Source organism: Syngnathus scovelli, chromosome 1, assembly GCF_024217435.2.
Source record: "Syngnathus scovelli strain Florida chromosome 1, RoL_Ssco_1.2, whole genome shotgun sequence".
NCBI classification, from domain to species: Eukaryota; Metazoa; Chordata; class Actinopteri; order Syngnathiformes; family Syngnathidae; genus Syngnathus; species Syngnathus scovelli.
Window position 1 is genome coordinate 26,004,510 of NC_090847.1, and position 17,348 is coordinate 26,021,857.

The following is a 17,348-nucleotide window of genomic DNA, read 5'->3' on the forward strand; positions in this document are numbered from 1 at the left end:
CCCGTCAGTATTTTGTGTATGAAGGCAAATTGAAGAAGTAGAGGTTCATCAGTTTATTTTCACCTTGTGGTATATTTACACAAATGTAGAAATGCATCATGATAACTTTTGAAGTGACATGTCAGGATTTCCTTACCTAACTAACATAGATAAAATAAATACAACCACACCTTTGTCAAAGATAAACTGTACAACATTGAGTCATTTTAAGGAAGTCAAATGAAACAAACATCGCTTTTAAAACTACAATTCACATTTGTCTCTTAAAACCGCACTGTACAATGAGCGTAATGTGAATAAAATTTAAAAAAACGCTAGAAAATGAAAACAAAGAGGTCCACTTGGAGTGTTATTGCCGTCTAGTGTTCTATACATAGATTTAATATAAACTATTGGTGTGCTATGTGGACTAATCCATTCAGTCCAATCCTGGTCTTCTTCCATCAATCTTTATCTTTGCTGTATACATATATTGGTGATTCTCAAAAGTGGCACACGAATGCATTTGTCAAGTACAGTTCAGTTGTACTAACTTTTAAATATATTTTAATCAAAACAATCATCAGTTCCTCCATAAATTTAAGTTACTGTATGTGAATGTCGGTTATGATGTTGGTAGCCAAGTAGTTTTTGAAGTGCTACTTGGTATAAAAAGTTTAAAAGGGAAGTCAACCCCCAAATTTTCTTTGAGTCTGTTTTGTGCATTCCAACTAATTGAAACGGTGTTCTGATTAAATTTTTGTTTGTGGAATATGAATGAAACAGCCAAAACTCACCTGTGTTTAGCCATCTCAAGCGTCGGCCATTTTGCCATTTGTTATTGACTGAAAATGACATCACAGTTTTCAGGTCATAACCAATCACAACTCACCAGTTTTCTGAAGCTGAGTCGTGATTGGTTGTGACCTGAGAAGGCAACGTTGATGTCATTTGACAACAAACGGTAAAATGGCCGCCCTCCAAGATGGATAAAACTCATATTCCACATACAGAATATTCCTCAGAGTTTAGACAAGTGGCAGCACATAGAACATAATTATACAGACATTTTTTTGGGTAGACTTCCCCTTTAAGAACCACTGCTATACAGAATTAAAAACAATACACCGGTCATAAAGAAGACTGGAAATATAACGACAGGAACATAAAAGTCACAGTGATATCACCTGGTGGGAAAAGAATGGATAAACGATAAAAGTCAACTTTTCCAGAATGTTCCCAGCCAGGAACAACACATGATGGGTGGAGGTCTGCATTTTCCACACACACATGCACGCACACACACGCACACACACACACTCCCTCGAGACGTCGAGTTAAAGGACGTTTTCAAAGAGGTGCATGGAGCGCATGATGTTTTCGTCCTGGCGACAAAAAAAAACACGGTTAGACAAGGCGAGCGTGCCAAAATGTCGGGATGTCACAACGGCCGCCGCCGCTTACATTTTGGCAGCAGTCGATGAACTCGTCGATGGTCACCACGCCGTCTTTGTTCTTATCCATTTTCTGTTAGGGGAGGGGCAACATTACTTCATCGTTACTGCGGTTCCACATTTCTGCATTTCCGGAGTCCGCTCCAAAAGTATTGGGACACTCAAGCCAATTAATAAAGATTCAGTCCAACTTTGATTTCATGCTATTTAAATAGCGACGTACGCAGGACAGAGGCCATTTTTGTTTGAAAGCAACCAATTTCCAAGATTCCGTCATACCTTTCCAGGAAAAAATCTACAACTTGCCTGAAAGAACACATCTACATGCTGGCGTGGCGTCTCCTCTTTGAGCACGGGGTACGTGCATTTACCCATCATGTCGTAGATGGCCTTCATGATGTCGAGCATCTCCTGCGGGACAATACCGTCAACCCAGAAAATTTGACATTTTATTTATAGGAGGTCCACTGAGCTGTACCTCTTTGGTGATGTAACCATCTTTGTTGATGTCATAGAGGTTGAAAGCCCAATTGAGTTTCTCTTGAATGGTGCCCCGCAATAAAATGGAAAGACCCATGACAAAATCTTCAAAGCTCACCGAGCCGTTGTGATCCGTGTCAAAGGCGTTGAACAGGAAGTGAGCGTACATCGACGCATCTGCAGGAGACGAAAAAAAAAAAGGAAGAATCAGCAGCAGCCCGTGTCCGACTTGTCTTTTCTTGCTCGAAAGGGGATTTGGATGAACAAAACGAGTGAGCACAAACCTCCTTGTGGGAAGAACTGGGCGTAAATGTCTTTGAAGGTTTCCTCGTTGACGACGCCGCTTGGACATTCCTGCGAGAGACCACCACATATTTTGTGAAAAAAACAAATACTTCTTTGATTTAGATATAACAAATCGCTCATCTGTGAACATCGAAAACACTACGCAAAGCCCGGCCAGGCGTGAGATCCTTCCCGAGGTCATCATTTGTGACTTTTCACATCAAGACCTTAGGGAGTTTTATTCAGAGCCTGCTTGACCACCTGAGCGTGCGCTCCGGACAAATAGCCTCATTCTGCTGCCACTTGAGTTGGAGGCGCTTTATTTGTCTTCGCCCACAGCTCAGTTTCTCCTCTTATGTTCGGTCGCCGGAAAGTTAGGCTTGCTGAGCATCACTCACGTTCTTAAAGCCGCGGTAGAGGATCTGCAGTTCCTTGCGGGAGAAGCGCGTCTGCGCTTCCAGCTGTCCGAGACCTTCGGGGCGGTGACGCACGGTCGACAGTTCCAGCTCGTCTTCGATGCTGTCTGGGGGAGGAAAATGAAGGTCATACATCAAATTTGGAAGGCTACAGTCCTGAGTTAACATTCACTTTTGGAGTCGCAATGTTTGCCAGAAGAGTCATCTGCTTCAATAAATAAAGCTCCGCCCCCTAAAAGGATGCCTTTTTCTTTCCTGTCAGCAAACATGGAGATGCGATTTACCTTCACTGCCCACAACACAACATGCCAACGCAGAAAAACTCTTTCAAGCTATTTGACCAGTTTTCTCAAGAGCGCCCCCTTTGGTCACATGTGAGGTCACGAGGTGAACATCTTGTATTTTGCGTTAAGCGTCTTTGACAAGAAGAGCCCGAGAAGTGCCACTTGCTTTGTTCGGCGCCCGACGACGACTTGGCGGCGGCGCACGGGAGCAACCTCATGAGGCGAGCCCTCACCCCGCCCTCGCGGACAAGCGACGGGTAACCTGGAGAGCACAAGTACATGAGGAGGGAGTGCGGTTACCGCGGCAACCGAGACATTTGGAGGAAGATGGGCTGGATTTCTTCAGGGCAACAACATGAAGGAAGGCCGGTGATTGCAAGCGTCATGGTGGTGTAAAGCGACACCTGTAAACAAGTTGAGGGGTGCCATGAGGGTGACATCACCGCTCTCGGCATGACTTATTTAAAAGTCTGCCACTGGGTCAGCAGAACTCGAGACTGCTGACCTCCTCTCGTGCAGAGGAGAGACTGATATCTCATTAGGCCGTGCTCCGATGGACGACTTTCTTCCTGTCGGCGTGGCGACACCATCTTCACTTACAAGAGGGTGTGCGCACTTATGCAACCTCATTATTTTAATTGTTTATTAAAAAAGTGATGTGGGAAAAAATTTTAATGGTAGGGAAAAAGTTTGAAATGAGTTTTCTTGGCCTCATTTAACGTCACCTGCCGTTTAAACAGAGGTGTGTACACTTTTTATAACCACTGTACTTAACTGTGTAAGGTATAAGAAGCTTGTATAATCCGGCCAATAAAAATGTGGTAGTTGCAAGTACATCTTGAAACAGCCAGATAAAATGGCCTCATAAAAAGGACAAAAACACCAATCCGGTTGTAAAAAAACACTTCCCAATCAATTTTTATTGTTATTCCTTGGACAGACTGACAACAGCCAGCATCCAAAAAGTGCACTGCCAAACGCATTTACCCCAACTTGGCGACGCTCGCTAATGGGGGAGGGCGGAAAAAGTCGTCATTTGTACTGTGGAGCATCGTTGCCGAGTGCAGATGGCAACCGTTACGGCGCCTGACGCATTTCTCAGCGATGAGGGAGACATTTTGTTGATGCCTTTAAGCCACTTTGATTCATCGACGTTACCTGGCTGACACCACGCTCGCAATTACCTTCTAGTGAAGCTTCGCTGGCTTTGATAACGTGCAGTTGTGAATTTAGGAAGCTTGATTTTAATTCACACCACGGGTAGCCAGACGTTTTGGCGAGAAGCTCAAGGACAAAGAGCTGGCCCGGAAGATGAATTATTTGTGGGTGCCAGACAAATACAACAATGTCGTTTTACTGCTCAAGGCTTCAGTCGCTCACAGCCGAGTCCAAATAGCCTACGGAGTTGTGCGACTTCAGTAGCAGCACCGCATTGTGTTACTCCTTGACTGCCATAGACGTTTAAAATCGTTTACCGGAATCCAAACGTTGACTGCCGTCGCAAGTGCGTTTTGCAATTTAGGTCAGTGAACATTTGATGATTAACAGATAAAGTAATATTCTACAAAATGTGTTTACATTATTTTTTAAATCTGGTGTGGAATGTGCATGTTCACTGTTTGAAACACAAAAATACCACAAACTATGAGCACTAGATCCAAAATATCACAAATTTTATATTTTCATTTTTGTGTTTGAATGAGCACAAAAAGAGTGAATAGGCCAGTTTAGCTAATAACAACAGTTTTTTTCTCGGTTTATTTTATTTATTTTTTATTCCTGTATGTATAGTGTCTTTGGATGACCTTTGGATGACCTTTTTATTATTATTATAATTATTATTATTATTATTAATTATTAATAATCATTATTATTAATTTAATTAATAATTGATTCTGTAACATTTCCGGGTCAAAATACAATTCAAACTGCCTGTAGCCACCTACTCAATTATTAATAATAATAATAATAATAATAATAATAATAATAATAATAATAATAATAATAATAATAATAATAATAATAATGTGAGGGACTGTTGTACTTTTTTGATTTTTCATGTGAGCTTTGCAATGGATTCTGGTGTTGTTGACCTGAAGAATCAAGTACGCAACTTCTACAGATGCATACACACAAAAATGGTGGGTCGAACAGTAAGTAGAGCTCCATGCAATGATGCAACATTCAGAACATTCACATTAAAAATAAAGGGTGGAAATAGTCATAAAATGGCCATCCCTGCTGCACTTTTGCCTTCTCTTCCCTCCAAAGAAACCCCGTGGTTGTACTCCGTGAGATATTGTCATCGCTATTTTCTCCTCACCGCCGCGCAGCCACACAGAAAGGGATTATTAAGATTGAACGCCGCGCCAAGGTTTATAAGCGCGAGACAAAAAGCTCAGCAAAATGGAATTACCATAGGACACAGCACGGCCAATTTTGCACACGACGATGTTTTCTGTTGCACCTGCTTTGTCAATTACTACAAAACAAGTGAATAAAGGGGAAGCTGGAACGAATCGAAAGGCAGGCCACCGACAGCCTCCAGGTTTGTCATTTATCTAAAAGTAAAGATCAAACCTGGCTGACCCTAAACTAACAAGCTCCCTGAACCTGAAAAGGAGCTGCTGATTTATATTTAATGAGTCTGCTTGACCTCGAAATGCATACGATGACCCAGCACGGAGCGTTTGGAACTTTAGTGGTCACTACCGAAACATGAGGACAAGTGACATCTGTAAATCTGATATCGAGTCGGACTCTAAAAATGCAAGGATTTAAATGACTAAAGATGAATCAAAATAGATTCATCTATTTAGTTCACAGAGGTAGATGATAAGAGTTAAATGTGGACACACATTTATTAATTATAATTTGGAAAAAAGTCATAATTCCAGCGATAACAGACTTTGGAATAAGTTGAAAGAATGAGATAAAAAATTCCACGCCCCTCAAATCACTGTTAAAGCGCACCAAGCAAATCCAACAACAAAGCGTCAGCACCTGAAAGCAACCCGACACCCGATTGTATCTCGATGGCAGCCGCGCGGCGCTCCTAATATAGGAGCACATTTATCAGCCAGCTCATCTCCATGGAAGGAGCGCATCTATCAACACCAGCCGCCACCGCCGCCGCCGGCCGTCAACAGGTGTACAATGAGAAACGTTGCTGAAATGTCATTGTCGGAAAAGGACTGATGTTACTCGACTGTTCTACGGCAGAATCAAATTGTGCCACATCGGATAGTAGACATGTCAAGCATGGCTATGCTATGATGTCTTCGAGATATTTGAATGACAGGGTACTAGATTCTGCTAAAATGTGGTACGCTTACCCTGATGGGAAAACGAAGCTTCAAATTTGCTTCACGAACCAGTTGTATTTATTGACTACTCTAGATGGCGCTGTAGCCCAAATTGGAACAGAGTGTCCTCTAGAGCAGGGGTGTCAAACTTCTTTTTTTCACGGGCTGCATTGTAGTCATAGCTTCTTTCGGAGTGCCATTATGACTGTCAACCCGAATAAATGTATGAGCACTTCATTTTATATTCATTAAAAGCTACAAAACAAACTGACAAATAAATCAGACGAGTAAAAACTGGTCAAATATTTTTAAAAAAGGAATTATTAAAAGTGAAGACAATTTGCAATTCTAGTAATGACAAATTTGATGGACAATTTGTCTTCGCGGGCCACATAAAATGATATGACGGGCCGTATCTGACCCCCGGGCCTTGAGTTTGACACCTGTGCTCTAGAGGAATGAAAAAAACCCAACCGGTTCATGATTCAACTTTGAAGCTTCATTTTTCCATTACTACAGTCTTAAGAGGTGTGAATCAGTTCTTTGGCAGGTACTACATAATACAACAAGATATTATAAAGTTCCACGACAGACAGGAAGAGGTAGTGTATCTATCAAATGTGAATAATGTAGCAGTGCTGCTGCAGAATAAGGAGGACACACGCTGATTAGCATCCACACAAGCTCAGTCAATAAAGCAAAAGAGATCCAAACAAAGTCCCCGCCGTGTAATGAAAAAGGGCCCCCACTACCAGCATCAGCCCTCATCCAATCAGATAAGCCACACAGCGGATTCCAGAGGTGGATGCACAAACAAGCCCCAACGCGGGAGCGAGTCGGCATGAGCCATATGTCATTGTCGTTATTTAATAAAAAGTGCCTGCGACGTTTTACGACTGACGGGAAAATGCACGCAGCGTTTCGCAAAGACGTGAGCCAGGCGGTTAATACTGTATATGGCTTCACGTAGACAGACCTGCCATCTTGACAGATTGACGACATAGCAGGGCCCAACGAAGGCTTCATTAGGAAGACGACTGTATTGTTTGTTGCTTACATGTACTGTTTTACTTTCTCGCTAATTTTAGTTCAAATTCGTCTGAATATTTTTATTTAATTCATTAAAAATTCTTTCATTAGTTCAAATATTAGTACAATCACTTAGAAAACAATAACAAATCAGAGTGATAAAAACTCATTAACATTCAAAATCCATCAAGTCTCCAAGATTATGAACAGAACAGTGCTTCCATTGTTAGACCCGTGAGAAATGCCAATTTTTAAATTTAAAAATACAAAATTTAAAAAGGAAAAATACTTTTTGATTTAATTTAACAAATATACCAAATTTCAATATTGAGATTTTATTGCCCAACAGCTAAACTGGCTCCCTGTATTTTTAAATTAAAAATATATTAAAAAATTTAAAAGAAAAAATATTTTTTAATTTAACAAATACACCAAATGTCAATATTGAGATTTTATAGCCCAACAGCGAAAATGGCTCCCCGCATAAGCCAGGTGTCCCAATACTTTTGACTACACCGCGTTAGCTAGAGCCGTGCCAATCATGCCCTTCTCGTCCTATCAGTCTTCTTTTGTTCCACATCAGCGGCGCTATCGTCTCCATCGCAATCTATTAGCGTTGATGTTTTCATCCAAAGTGATTGGCTCTTCCGCCGCAGACTTCACTTGAGTGTAAACACCCCCAAGGGACGCCGGCAAAAGGCCACGTCAATCACTTCCTCAATGCTAAAAAGGGGTTGAGGAAAAAAAAAAGCAAAAGGCTAATTGCGCCACACGCTTGTAGTCCTTTTGAATTGATTTCTAAATCAGATACAGCATTGTTTAAAAATAAAAAATAAAAAAGCATACAAAAAAAATGCAATTAAGTGAAGCAACCAAAATGATGGATTGAGCGAAAGTGGCTGAGTCAGCGCAATGCGAAGCACTTTTGCACTCCATACAAAAAAACAACAAGCATGGGAAATTTTGCTTACGGTGGGTTGATAAACATTGGCCTCCAGATGGAGTTTGCTCAGGTGGCTTTTTTTTTTTTTTTTGGTAGATGTGCGCATGGACGCATGTTCAACCAAGTGTGCAATCTCATGGAGCTACTACTTGACATTTCCCAAATTCACCCCAGGAGAATAAAAAAAAACAAAAAAAAACTTCTGCATTATTTGTGTATGGCGCTTTTGAAATTAGTAGTTTGAATGAAGAATTAAATTAATAAATAAGTCATTTATGAAAAACAAAGCGATAAAGTCGCAGCCACAAACTCAATTTAATCCCTAAACTTGAAAACGATTTTCCTCCGAGGTAATTTTAAAAATAACTATTTGTCTACCATTATTGACCATCTCGCCAGTTTCATAATTGCGAAATGATTTTTTTTCTCCACATCTCCCAAACTTCCCGCTCAGGGACTGACAAGCTCATCAGATGCTTGATTTTCCCGCAGCGATTATCCCTCCAGACACCCAACGTATCGTGTTGATAACCACACGTGGATGTCGTCTGGCCTCATCGATTTCCATTCGGAGAAGCAAAAACGAACTCAATCTACGCCAAGTACGCTCGCATCCCCAATTAGAAGGAAGCAAACACATACGTGTGTGAATGGCCACGCTAATTGGAAGTCTAACTGAAGTGTCATCGGAGCAGGTTGATTTAATGAGACCGACGCGGTCGGTCGGGATTAAAGCGTTCGCTCGGGCCTGACGCGCTGAGTGAGTTTTTATCGCTGCCTCGCTAATTAGACGGCTTTTCCTTGAGATGCATATGAGACGCCGTTCGAGACTCCTCAACACATTTGAATCGTTTTCCTTTACAGCGTGTCCCAAATAAATAAATAAATAAATATGAAATAAGGTTTTTGTCGAAGCTTGCAAAGGTGACCTTTCTTAGAACAAGTGGAAGCTTGAAAATTTCTCAAAGGCAATTTGCAAGACAGTAGGCGGAGTTAAATCAACGAAGAGCTTCCCAGTGACCTCACGGCAGTGGATTTTATTTTAATGAGGTCTCAAAGACAAAAATTTACACCACAAAAACAGTCGAAGAGTGACTGATTTGAATGAAGAACTTTGAAGACCATGTCTCACTTTTTAAAATGATCCACAGTGGATAGATAATGACAAGAGTCAAATCCAACCAAAGAGTTAAAGTAAACAAAAAAATGAAATCAAAACATGAACATAAATGACGGCTACAAGACAAGAGAGTCCTAGCCAGGAAATAAACTGTCAAATGTTCTTTACAACAGTTTATTTCAAACAGCATAAAAGAGTTCTATGCGACAAACTAGTCGTTTTTCCCCGATGAGTCTTAAACACCTCTTTAAAACAAAAACTGCACTTTTTCCTTTTCTATTGTTGTTGAACGTTATTAGCCCTGATTGGAAAAAGGCTAATTCGACTGTATCTTATATGCGAATAAATAAAGACGTCATTCAAAATAAAGTGTGAGGATATTGATTTGGGACCACCCTTGTCTGACACTTCTTACCCTCGGAGAAGTTGATGATCCCCAAGATGTGCAGCAGCTTGATGGAAGCAAACACCAGCACCACGATGCCCACCGTCTGCAGCCCCTCCGTCTCCCAGATGGCGCTCAGCACCGGGCCGCCCTCGGACCACTCGTCGCCCCCTTGCCCCGAGCCGAAGCCGGAGCCGCCCCCCTCCTCGCCTTCCAAGCTACCGGGGCTGGCACCCGGTCCCGCGCTCCAGTTCCCCCGTGCCCACTCCAGCGCTAAGCCGGGCCGGGCGCACAAGCCGGGCACCCCTCGGCACCCGTTTCCCGCCTGCCCGCTCCCTAAATCCAGGTCGAGACCTCGAGTCCGTCGGGTCACCAAAGCGATCGCATGGCCCCGGTGGGGACGTGAACTCGATCTAGACGACGATGACGGGAAAGCGGCGGGAGCAAACTCCGCTCTTGCACTTGAGAAGCGCTGAGCGAGGGGAGGAGGGTGAGGGAGGAGGAGGAGGGGAGGGGGCGTGTGAAGAAGGGAGGGAGGGGTCACGGTGAGAGAACACGAACCACTCCACGTCCACCTCTTTTGTGGGACCTTCTCACTACATGTTTGCTCTGCATGTTGACATGCTGGGGGGTCAGCAGCAAAAAAAAAAAAAAAAAAAAAAAAAAAAAAGAGCATACCGCCCTCTACTGGCCTTTTCTAAAACTAGCAACTTTTGTTTACACAGTCAGGAAAGAATTACACTGATCGTAGTTGTCGGTGAAAAAAATTCTCGACATTTGTCTACATAAAATTCCTCAGTCCGGAAATTGTTTTGACGGCAAAAAGACAACATGCTAAGTTCCAACAGCCATGCTGAATGAGCGCCACTCATCAGCATCTCTCGTCCACAATTCATCTGGGAATTTTCATTAATTGCTTTAAGTGAACCGTGAACGGTTTATCTCGCTCGCTCATCAATCAAAACCGCTTGGCATGTCATTTACGAAGGGAGACACAATTAGAGGACACAATTAGGGAAACAGAAAGTGAAAGCGAGCCGCCATCTTTGGTGGCGAGGTGGAAAGGCGATGGCGTGGCAGTAAACTGGGACGATCAAACACGGGTATACAAAATATTTAATATTGTGGCTAACTGTTCTTTTTTGCTGTTATTGGAAAGAAAAAAAAATGCCATGGCATTGAAAAATGCTGATGAATAAATAAAATTACTAAAAAATATATTTTTCCCCATTTAAGTTGGCTCCACCCTCAAACATTTTACTGACACATGCTCAACAGCGCCACCTATCTTTTAATTAATATGGACAAAGAGGAAGTGAGTGACAGGGTTACAAAAGACAAGCAGGCCCGTGTGCAGAAGCTGATAACATTGAAGAACCGATAACATTTGATTTACGCCGCGCCGTTTGTCAGCCTGCCGGCGATCGGTCCGACAAGCCGGTGAAAAGGTCAACGGCCGGCGAGGGACAAGAAACATCGGCTGGGACGGCGGGGAGACATAAAAAGGCAGCCGCGACCCAGAAGGGTCGGAGCCGCTGTCCGATGCCGCCGGCCGGCAACTGAAATACAATCGGCAGAGCTAATCAGCACCATCGGGAAAAATCAATATATCTCTTCTCAAAATTACAAATGGAAAGGGAAAATGTCATATCTGCAATAATGTTTCTCAGTGTGTCCAGAAAATTTGACGGAGTTACCGTATTTATTAACAAGTGTACACCGAAGTTAACTTTCTCTGCTTTTTCACGCTCATCTTACCGGCGTATCCGACATCCAACAAGCCAAACTGTTCCAGAACGTTGACGACGAGGACCACTACGACCAACATCTCCAGACCCTCCGAGTTCATGTCGACGGGCCATCAAAAACGCCGCTCGACAAACTCGCCTGTGCGGCGCTCTTTGGCCGGGAGGCACGTGTGGACGACAACAAGGAGGAGGAGGGGGAGAAAGAACGTGATTGGCCACCCTTGTTTGCTCACCGTTTTATTTACCAAGCATTTAAATGTAGATAATACAATTTTAAAATGAGTATTATAGTTAAATATTTTAGAAATAAGAGAAAGATATAAAAGAGAAAATATTTTTAGAGGAAAAAAGAGGCTTATATAATAGTGATTATTTTGACTTGTGAACAATTTTTTTTTTTATAAGCTGAACGTTATGGTGGCAGGTAAATTGGCAACTAATATTGAAAAAAAAAAAAAGATACTTTGAGTTTTCACAGTCGATGTTTACAACCCAACCTAAAATGAAACAGAGAGAACAAAATTGTTTTTACCAAACCAAAATAATTAGCGCCTTACTGCTAACTGAATGCTAACACAACATGGGAAATGCCACAGACCTACTAACCAAACTAACGTCAATATTGCAATAATTATAATCAATTAAACAAGATCCATTTGAACACAAATGGTAGCAACACATGCAGGCAGCATACAATACACACAGGCATATATTCTTTATCCTCTACACAAAGTCACAAATATTTCTACAGATTCGTCATTACCAAGACACAGAATTTAAAAAAAGAGAATATCTCCAATCTACTTACTTTATAAAGTACAATATGACCCTTTATCTGCCCTGATGCCTCCATTAAGACCGAAAAGAGGCAAAGGAGTACGACAAGTGAAACATGATGCGTTCTCATCAATTCAGGTGTTTGCAAGGGCGCAATCAAGGCCTGGTAAATAATCAGCACAGTGTGTCGTATCAATCAGTGTGATTGGTGGTGAAGCTAATTAGTCGTGCGTGTGTGTGTGTGTGTGTGTGTGTGTGTGTGTGTGTGTGTGTGTGTGTGTGTGTGCGTGCGTGCATGTTGACACCTGCATAGCACAAAAACTCCAACATGGACACAATGCCATTCAATACATTGCAACACCACAAGCGAATAAGATTCAGCTAAGTAGCAAATCGTCTCATAATCCATACACACATTGCTATTTTTTCGTTAATGGTCACCATTGTTTTAAACATAGCATACCTTTGGAAAAAAGCAAAACAATTTGCCTACTTTTCATCACTGAAATTATTATACCGCTGAACAGCAAATTTTAATCAGGCTTTGTGTCCCTAGATATATTTTTGATGCCGATTTAAAACATTTATTTACTTGCACATCAGCTTTTTGGGTTGATTTATTTTTTTAATTTTGTTTAAAATTAGACCTAGAAAGGCTTGCACAATACAGCTTTTAATTATATATTATTTTTGTTTTTATTTTATTTTATATTTATTATGGGTTGATTTCATTTTTTGTTTTGTTTTAAAGTTTGACCTAGAAAGGCTTGCACAATACAGATTTTTATTTTATCTATATATTATTTTGGTTTTATTTTTATTTTATCTTGAAACATTTACTTGCATCTTTGATTTAAAAAAAAAAAAGCAAAAATTATTGTAGTGCAATCTTGTAAGTCATGCCAGTTAATTAATCACATAATTAGAACAATGAAAATGCAAGCAGTGAGGTGCTGTATTATGTGACGTTGCTTCCCCCAAGTGGACAACTAGAGGAAGTGCAAACCACAGCTGGACAAAACTGCTGACAAATTAAAAAACAAAACACTGTAAAAGGACATTTTAACCATGTTTGTTTCTCAAGATCAGCAATAACGCTCCGGGATTGTTTAATTACCCCACAAAGAATATCATTAACTTCCCTACTAAGCATTTTAATCAATATTTTGCACATCGCTTTCCTGATCCAATTTTGTTTCCTTCAAATTTTGAAATGGGTCAAGTTGCGTAACAGGGGTGCTAACTAGCAAGCATCTCGTTTCCAAACATCAGCACGTGCTGCGAGACAAATAGTGAGCGTGGCCGCTAAAGTTCCCCGCTGCTCAGGTTTCTTGTTAGCCCGGTCTCCTAATAGCCAACAGCACAGACCGACATTGACCATCTGGGAACTAATCAGAAACTGTTGCAGCCCACGTCATCAATCGGGCCTGGTTAGGAAGCGGCGGGCCGGCCGGCCGACGGGCTGTCATTGTAACATCCCATCTGGTACCGCTGAATAAGAAGCCCGTGTGTGACAAACATGGCCAGTTGGAATATTAAGGCCTACCAGCTTTGGTGGTGGAAAATGAAAACCGCTCGACAAAGATGCAGCACAAAAAGTGAGGTTGTCAAGGGACTATGAAAATATAATTTAAAAAATAAACAGAAACAAGATAGAGGGGGAGCGGGCTGGTACTCGCCCCTCCCTGAAATATACTCGGAACCCCAGGCCAGATACAATTATTGACTTTTGGGTATTTTCCGATTTTTCGAGGATTTTTCCCAACATTTCCACCCTTCCCTTGTAAAGTACACATAATGAATCTTCATCAGCATTTTTTGTAGAATATTTGGGGTTTGTAAAAAAAATGTTTTGCCGACCCCGAGATATCCTTGACACCCCCCAGCCCCCCCACGGAAAAAAATTCTATCTCCGCTGGTGTTCAACCTACAACAACTCGGATGAGGGGGATGAAAACAATAGTTCCTCCACATGCCTTTCAGCGAGTGGTCTCTTGTCGCAAACAACTCATTTGACCAGTTGGTAGCCTGAGTAAGCAGCTTCCTCCCACACGGCAAAAAACACAAACATTCAGATCCCGACCACGCACACGCTGCGCGAGCACCTGAGGGGGCTTGTTGGACTCGTGGGACGGGCGGGCGCCTCTTGTCATGCAAACGGCGGAGATAAATGGCAGGCTGCAGAGTGGCTTGTTAAGTGCCTCTCGCCATTATTTGCTGAATGTAGCGGGGGAAAGCAAAGCCTTTTCGGTTGGAAGGACACAAAAGGCTCGACACCATCGGTAATTTGGAGCCCGTCATCGATTAGCAAACGATAATAGATTCGATCAGAGGAAGACCCGATCCAATTAATCATCTTAATTCAGTGTACAGCGGAAGTGGGTTATTCGTTGAGAATTGGGACAAGCCCCACCCACAAATAGCAAAATTTAGCATGTAATTAATTGAAAGAATGAAAACCTCAACAAACTACAAAAAAAAAAAGTCAAAAGATTTTTGAAATTAGCATCAGAAACACATTTAGGGACAGGTAAAGCCATCTCTGAAATCTGTTGAACTGCGTCACCTTCACACCTGGGTCAATATGACCCGGGGCATTTTTCCTTTTCCATAAATCCCAATTATTATTATTTTTTTATCATGACTAACCTTTTGACTCACAATTATTTCACCGTTTGTGCTTCAAGAAAGATGATGCACTTGTTTCCGAAGTTTCATACCCCTAAAACAAAGTCAACTAAGCCCACAACCCAAGAAGAAGCTTCCACAGATACCATGAACCATCCCGACCGTATAGAACACTCGTCTTGCCGTAACTGTATATAGGTTAGCCTCCCATGTGGCTCTATCTAAGATATGCTTACAGTGCACATGCAGCAAAACCAGGCTGCTGCGCCTTGCATGCTCACCGCGGGCCCCTTAAAAAAAAAAAAAAAAACGACTTTCATTAATATCACTGTGCTTCCCTTCTCCCGGAGCCAATTAAACCAACTGGATGGCTTGCAAATAGTGTCAGTACACTGGAGGCAAAGCAAATAATATTTCCACTTTTTACACCCGCCCTCTACAAAAACGAAATGACGACTTCCAAGCAATTTCACGATCTGCTGGTCTGGCAAGAAAACGGCTCGCCGAAGGAAACGGAAGAACTTTCTGCACGCTCGCGTCCAAATTTGTATGGAGCAACAGCTGAGATTTGTTGCATTGCTGTTGGAAGGTTAACACCAGCTTGAAATCATCAAGTTGGCTGAGCGCTTTTCGCTTACGGCCGTATACGGGCTTGGCATCTGGAGGATGGTTCGTACAGGATCCCAATGACACACCAAAAAAAAATTCTGTCTGGCTTCCTACCTGTGGGCTTGCGTCTTTGTTTGGGCTGAAGAGAGAAGATGACCATTAAAGCTCCCATGATACCTTTGCTTGGCTCGCTCGTCGCGACTGATCTGAAAGTCCTGCTTGAATTCCACACACACACACACACTCACACTTTTGCCTCCCACACTTGATAGTGAAGTCTCACATTGGAGTGAGTGAGCGAAAGAGACGGGCAGGGGGGGGGGAGAAAAAAAAATCCTTTCTAGCCACTCTGGCTTGCTTCGAATGCACGACAAGCAGTCTGAGTTTGGAGTTTTCACGTAAGCCACGGATAAAAACCCTCCCCGCTTTCTTCCTCCAAGATCGGGAGCAGCTCTGGAGAAAGTCACCAAGATGAATTGCCACGCTCAAGAGGAGCGGAGACCAAAGTGTGGGCTCGGCTTCAGTGGGACAGGTGTAAAGGATGTTTTGTATTTTTTTATTTTTATTTGTGGTGTCATTACTTTGACATCTATTTCTTCCTCGACTCTGATCCTCACAGGAAGATTGCGTGGATTAAGGTGAAGGTCACAATTCAATCGAAGGGAAAGTCAAAGATTATGGACACAAAATAATATAATAACAAAAAAAAAATGTCTCACTTCAAAAGCGCCACTAGATGGCCACAGAGTACTGAAATGTAAAATGCCTATTTAAAAAAAATATACCGACGCTTTTATACTATTCTGTATCTCACGTTTTTGGACGCTAGAGGTCGCAATTGCTCCGTTTTGTAGCGGCTGATAAATCTGAAAGCTTCTTGAGAATTTTGCTCACACGCGCCAAACACTGTCAAGTGAAAAGCATTCCGTTGCTGGAAGAAGAGCTCGGGAAAAGATGAGACGTAGAAGGGGCCCAGTGTAAATAAGTCTTTTTTTTTTTTTTCCATGACGTAACACAGCACCAAAAGTGGTGTGAGAGGTGTCACAGCTTCTTTTCTAAACATTTTTTTTTTTTTTTAAGCCTCGTCATTATGAGTCCATCTTACACGGTCACAGAACAAGCAATTTCGACGCTCCATAAAAAAAAAACTTTCTTGGAATCAAAGTGTTGAGGCAATAAGTGTAACTCCTCACACTTATTTGGCGGCGGTGTATTAGCGTTCTCCATTTTGTCCCATTTGAGATCGCCGTGGCGTGCTCATCATGCGTGGGTTATTGCGGAGTACTATTAAAAATTCACAGCTGGAGTCCCGTGCCAAGTTTGAAAATAAAGAGGATTTCTCTAAGAAGGCTTCACAAATAGATGGGAGTGTCTCGTGGCAGCCCAATTTTTTTTTTTTGTGTTGCTTACGCAAAACAGATTACCCATTTTTTCATCACATTAAACAAATCGTACGAAAACCACAACAATATCTCAAATAGGAAATAATGTAAATCAAATAAATCGCTTTCAGACACCCACTGAAGGAGGTGTATAATAAATATTTTTTTTGTGGGTCTGGAATTTATCCCCCCATTCAATAAAGCACAGGTGTCAAACTCATGGCCCGGGGGCCAGATACGCCCCGCCACATCATTTTATGTGGCCCGCGAAGACAAATTGTGCATCAAATTCATGTGTCATTATGCAAATTGTCTTCACTTTTAATATCTTTTTTTTTTTAATATTTGACCAATTTTTACTCTGATTTGAAAACGAGTTATTTGTCAGTTTGTTTTGCAGCTTTTACTGGATATATAATATGAGGTGCTCATACATTTATTTGGGTTGACAGTCATAATGGCCCTCCGAAAGAAGCTATGACTACAATGCCGCCCGCGAAAAAGTTTGACACCTCTGCAATAAA

At 41.9% G+C, this 17,348-nt stretch overlaps 1 protein-coding gene across 5 annotated transcripts in view; it reads right to left on the minus strand.

Moving 5' to 3' along the window:
- Positions 1 to 38: 38 nt before the first annotated feature.
- Positions 39 to 17,348, minus strand: part of kcnip4a (potassium voltage-gated channel interacting protein 4a) — a 32,306-nt gene continuing 14,996 nt past the window's right edge. For 2 of the 5 annotated variants that reach the window (XM_049735008.1, XM_049735007.2), the window contains exons 2-7: positions 2,597 to 2,721; positions 2,198 to 2,267; positions 1,912 to 2,090; positions 1,740 to 1,844; positions 1,444 to 1,506; positions 39 to 1,364 (exon numbers count right to left, since the gene is read on the minus strand). In XM_049735008.1, the coding sequence (XP_049590965.1) occupies positions 1,317 to 1,364; positions 1,444 to 1,506; positions 1,740 to 1,844; positions 1,912 to 2,090; positions 2,198 to 2,267; positions 2,597 to 2,721 (590 nt within the window). In that variant the 3' untranslated portion in view covers positions 39 to 1,316. Of the gene's footprint in view, positions 1,365 to 1,443; positions 1,507 to 1,739; positions 1,845 to 1,911; positions 2,091 to 2,197; positions 2,268 to 2,596; positions 2,722 to 3,064; positions 3,161 to 15,556; positions 15,723 to 17,348 lie in introns of those variants that run through there. The other 3 variants (XM_049735010.1, XM_049734999.1, XM_049735009.2) reach the window with 3 other exon arrangements.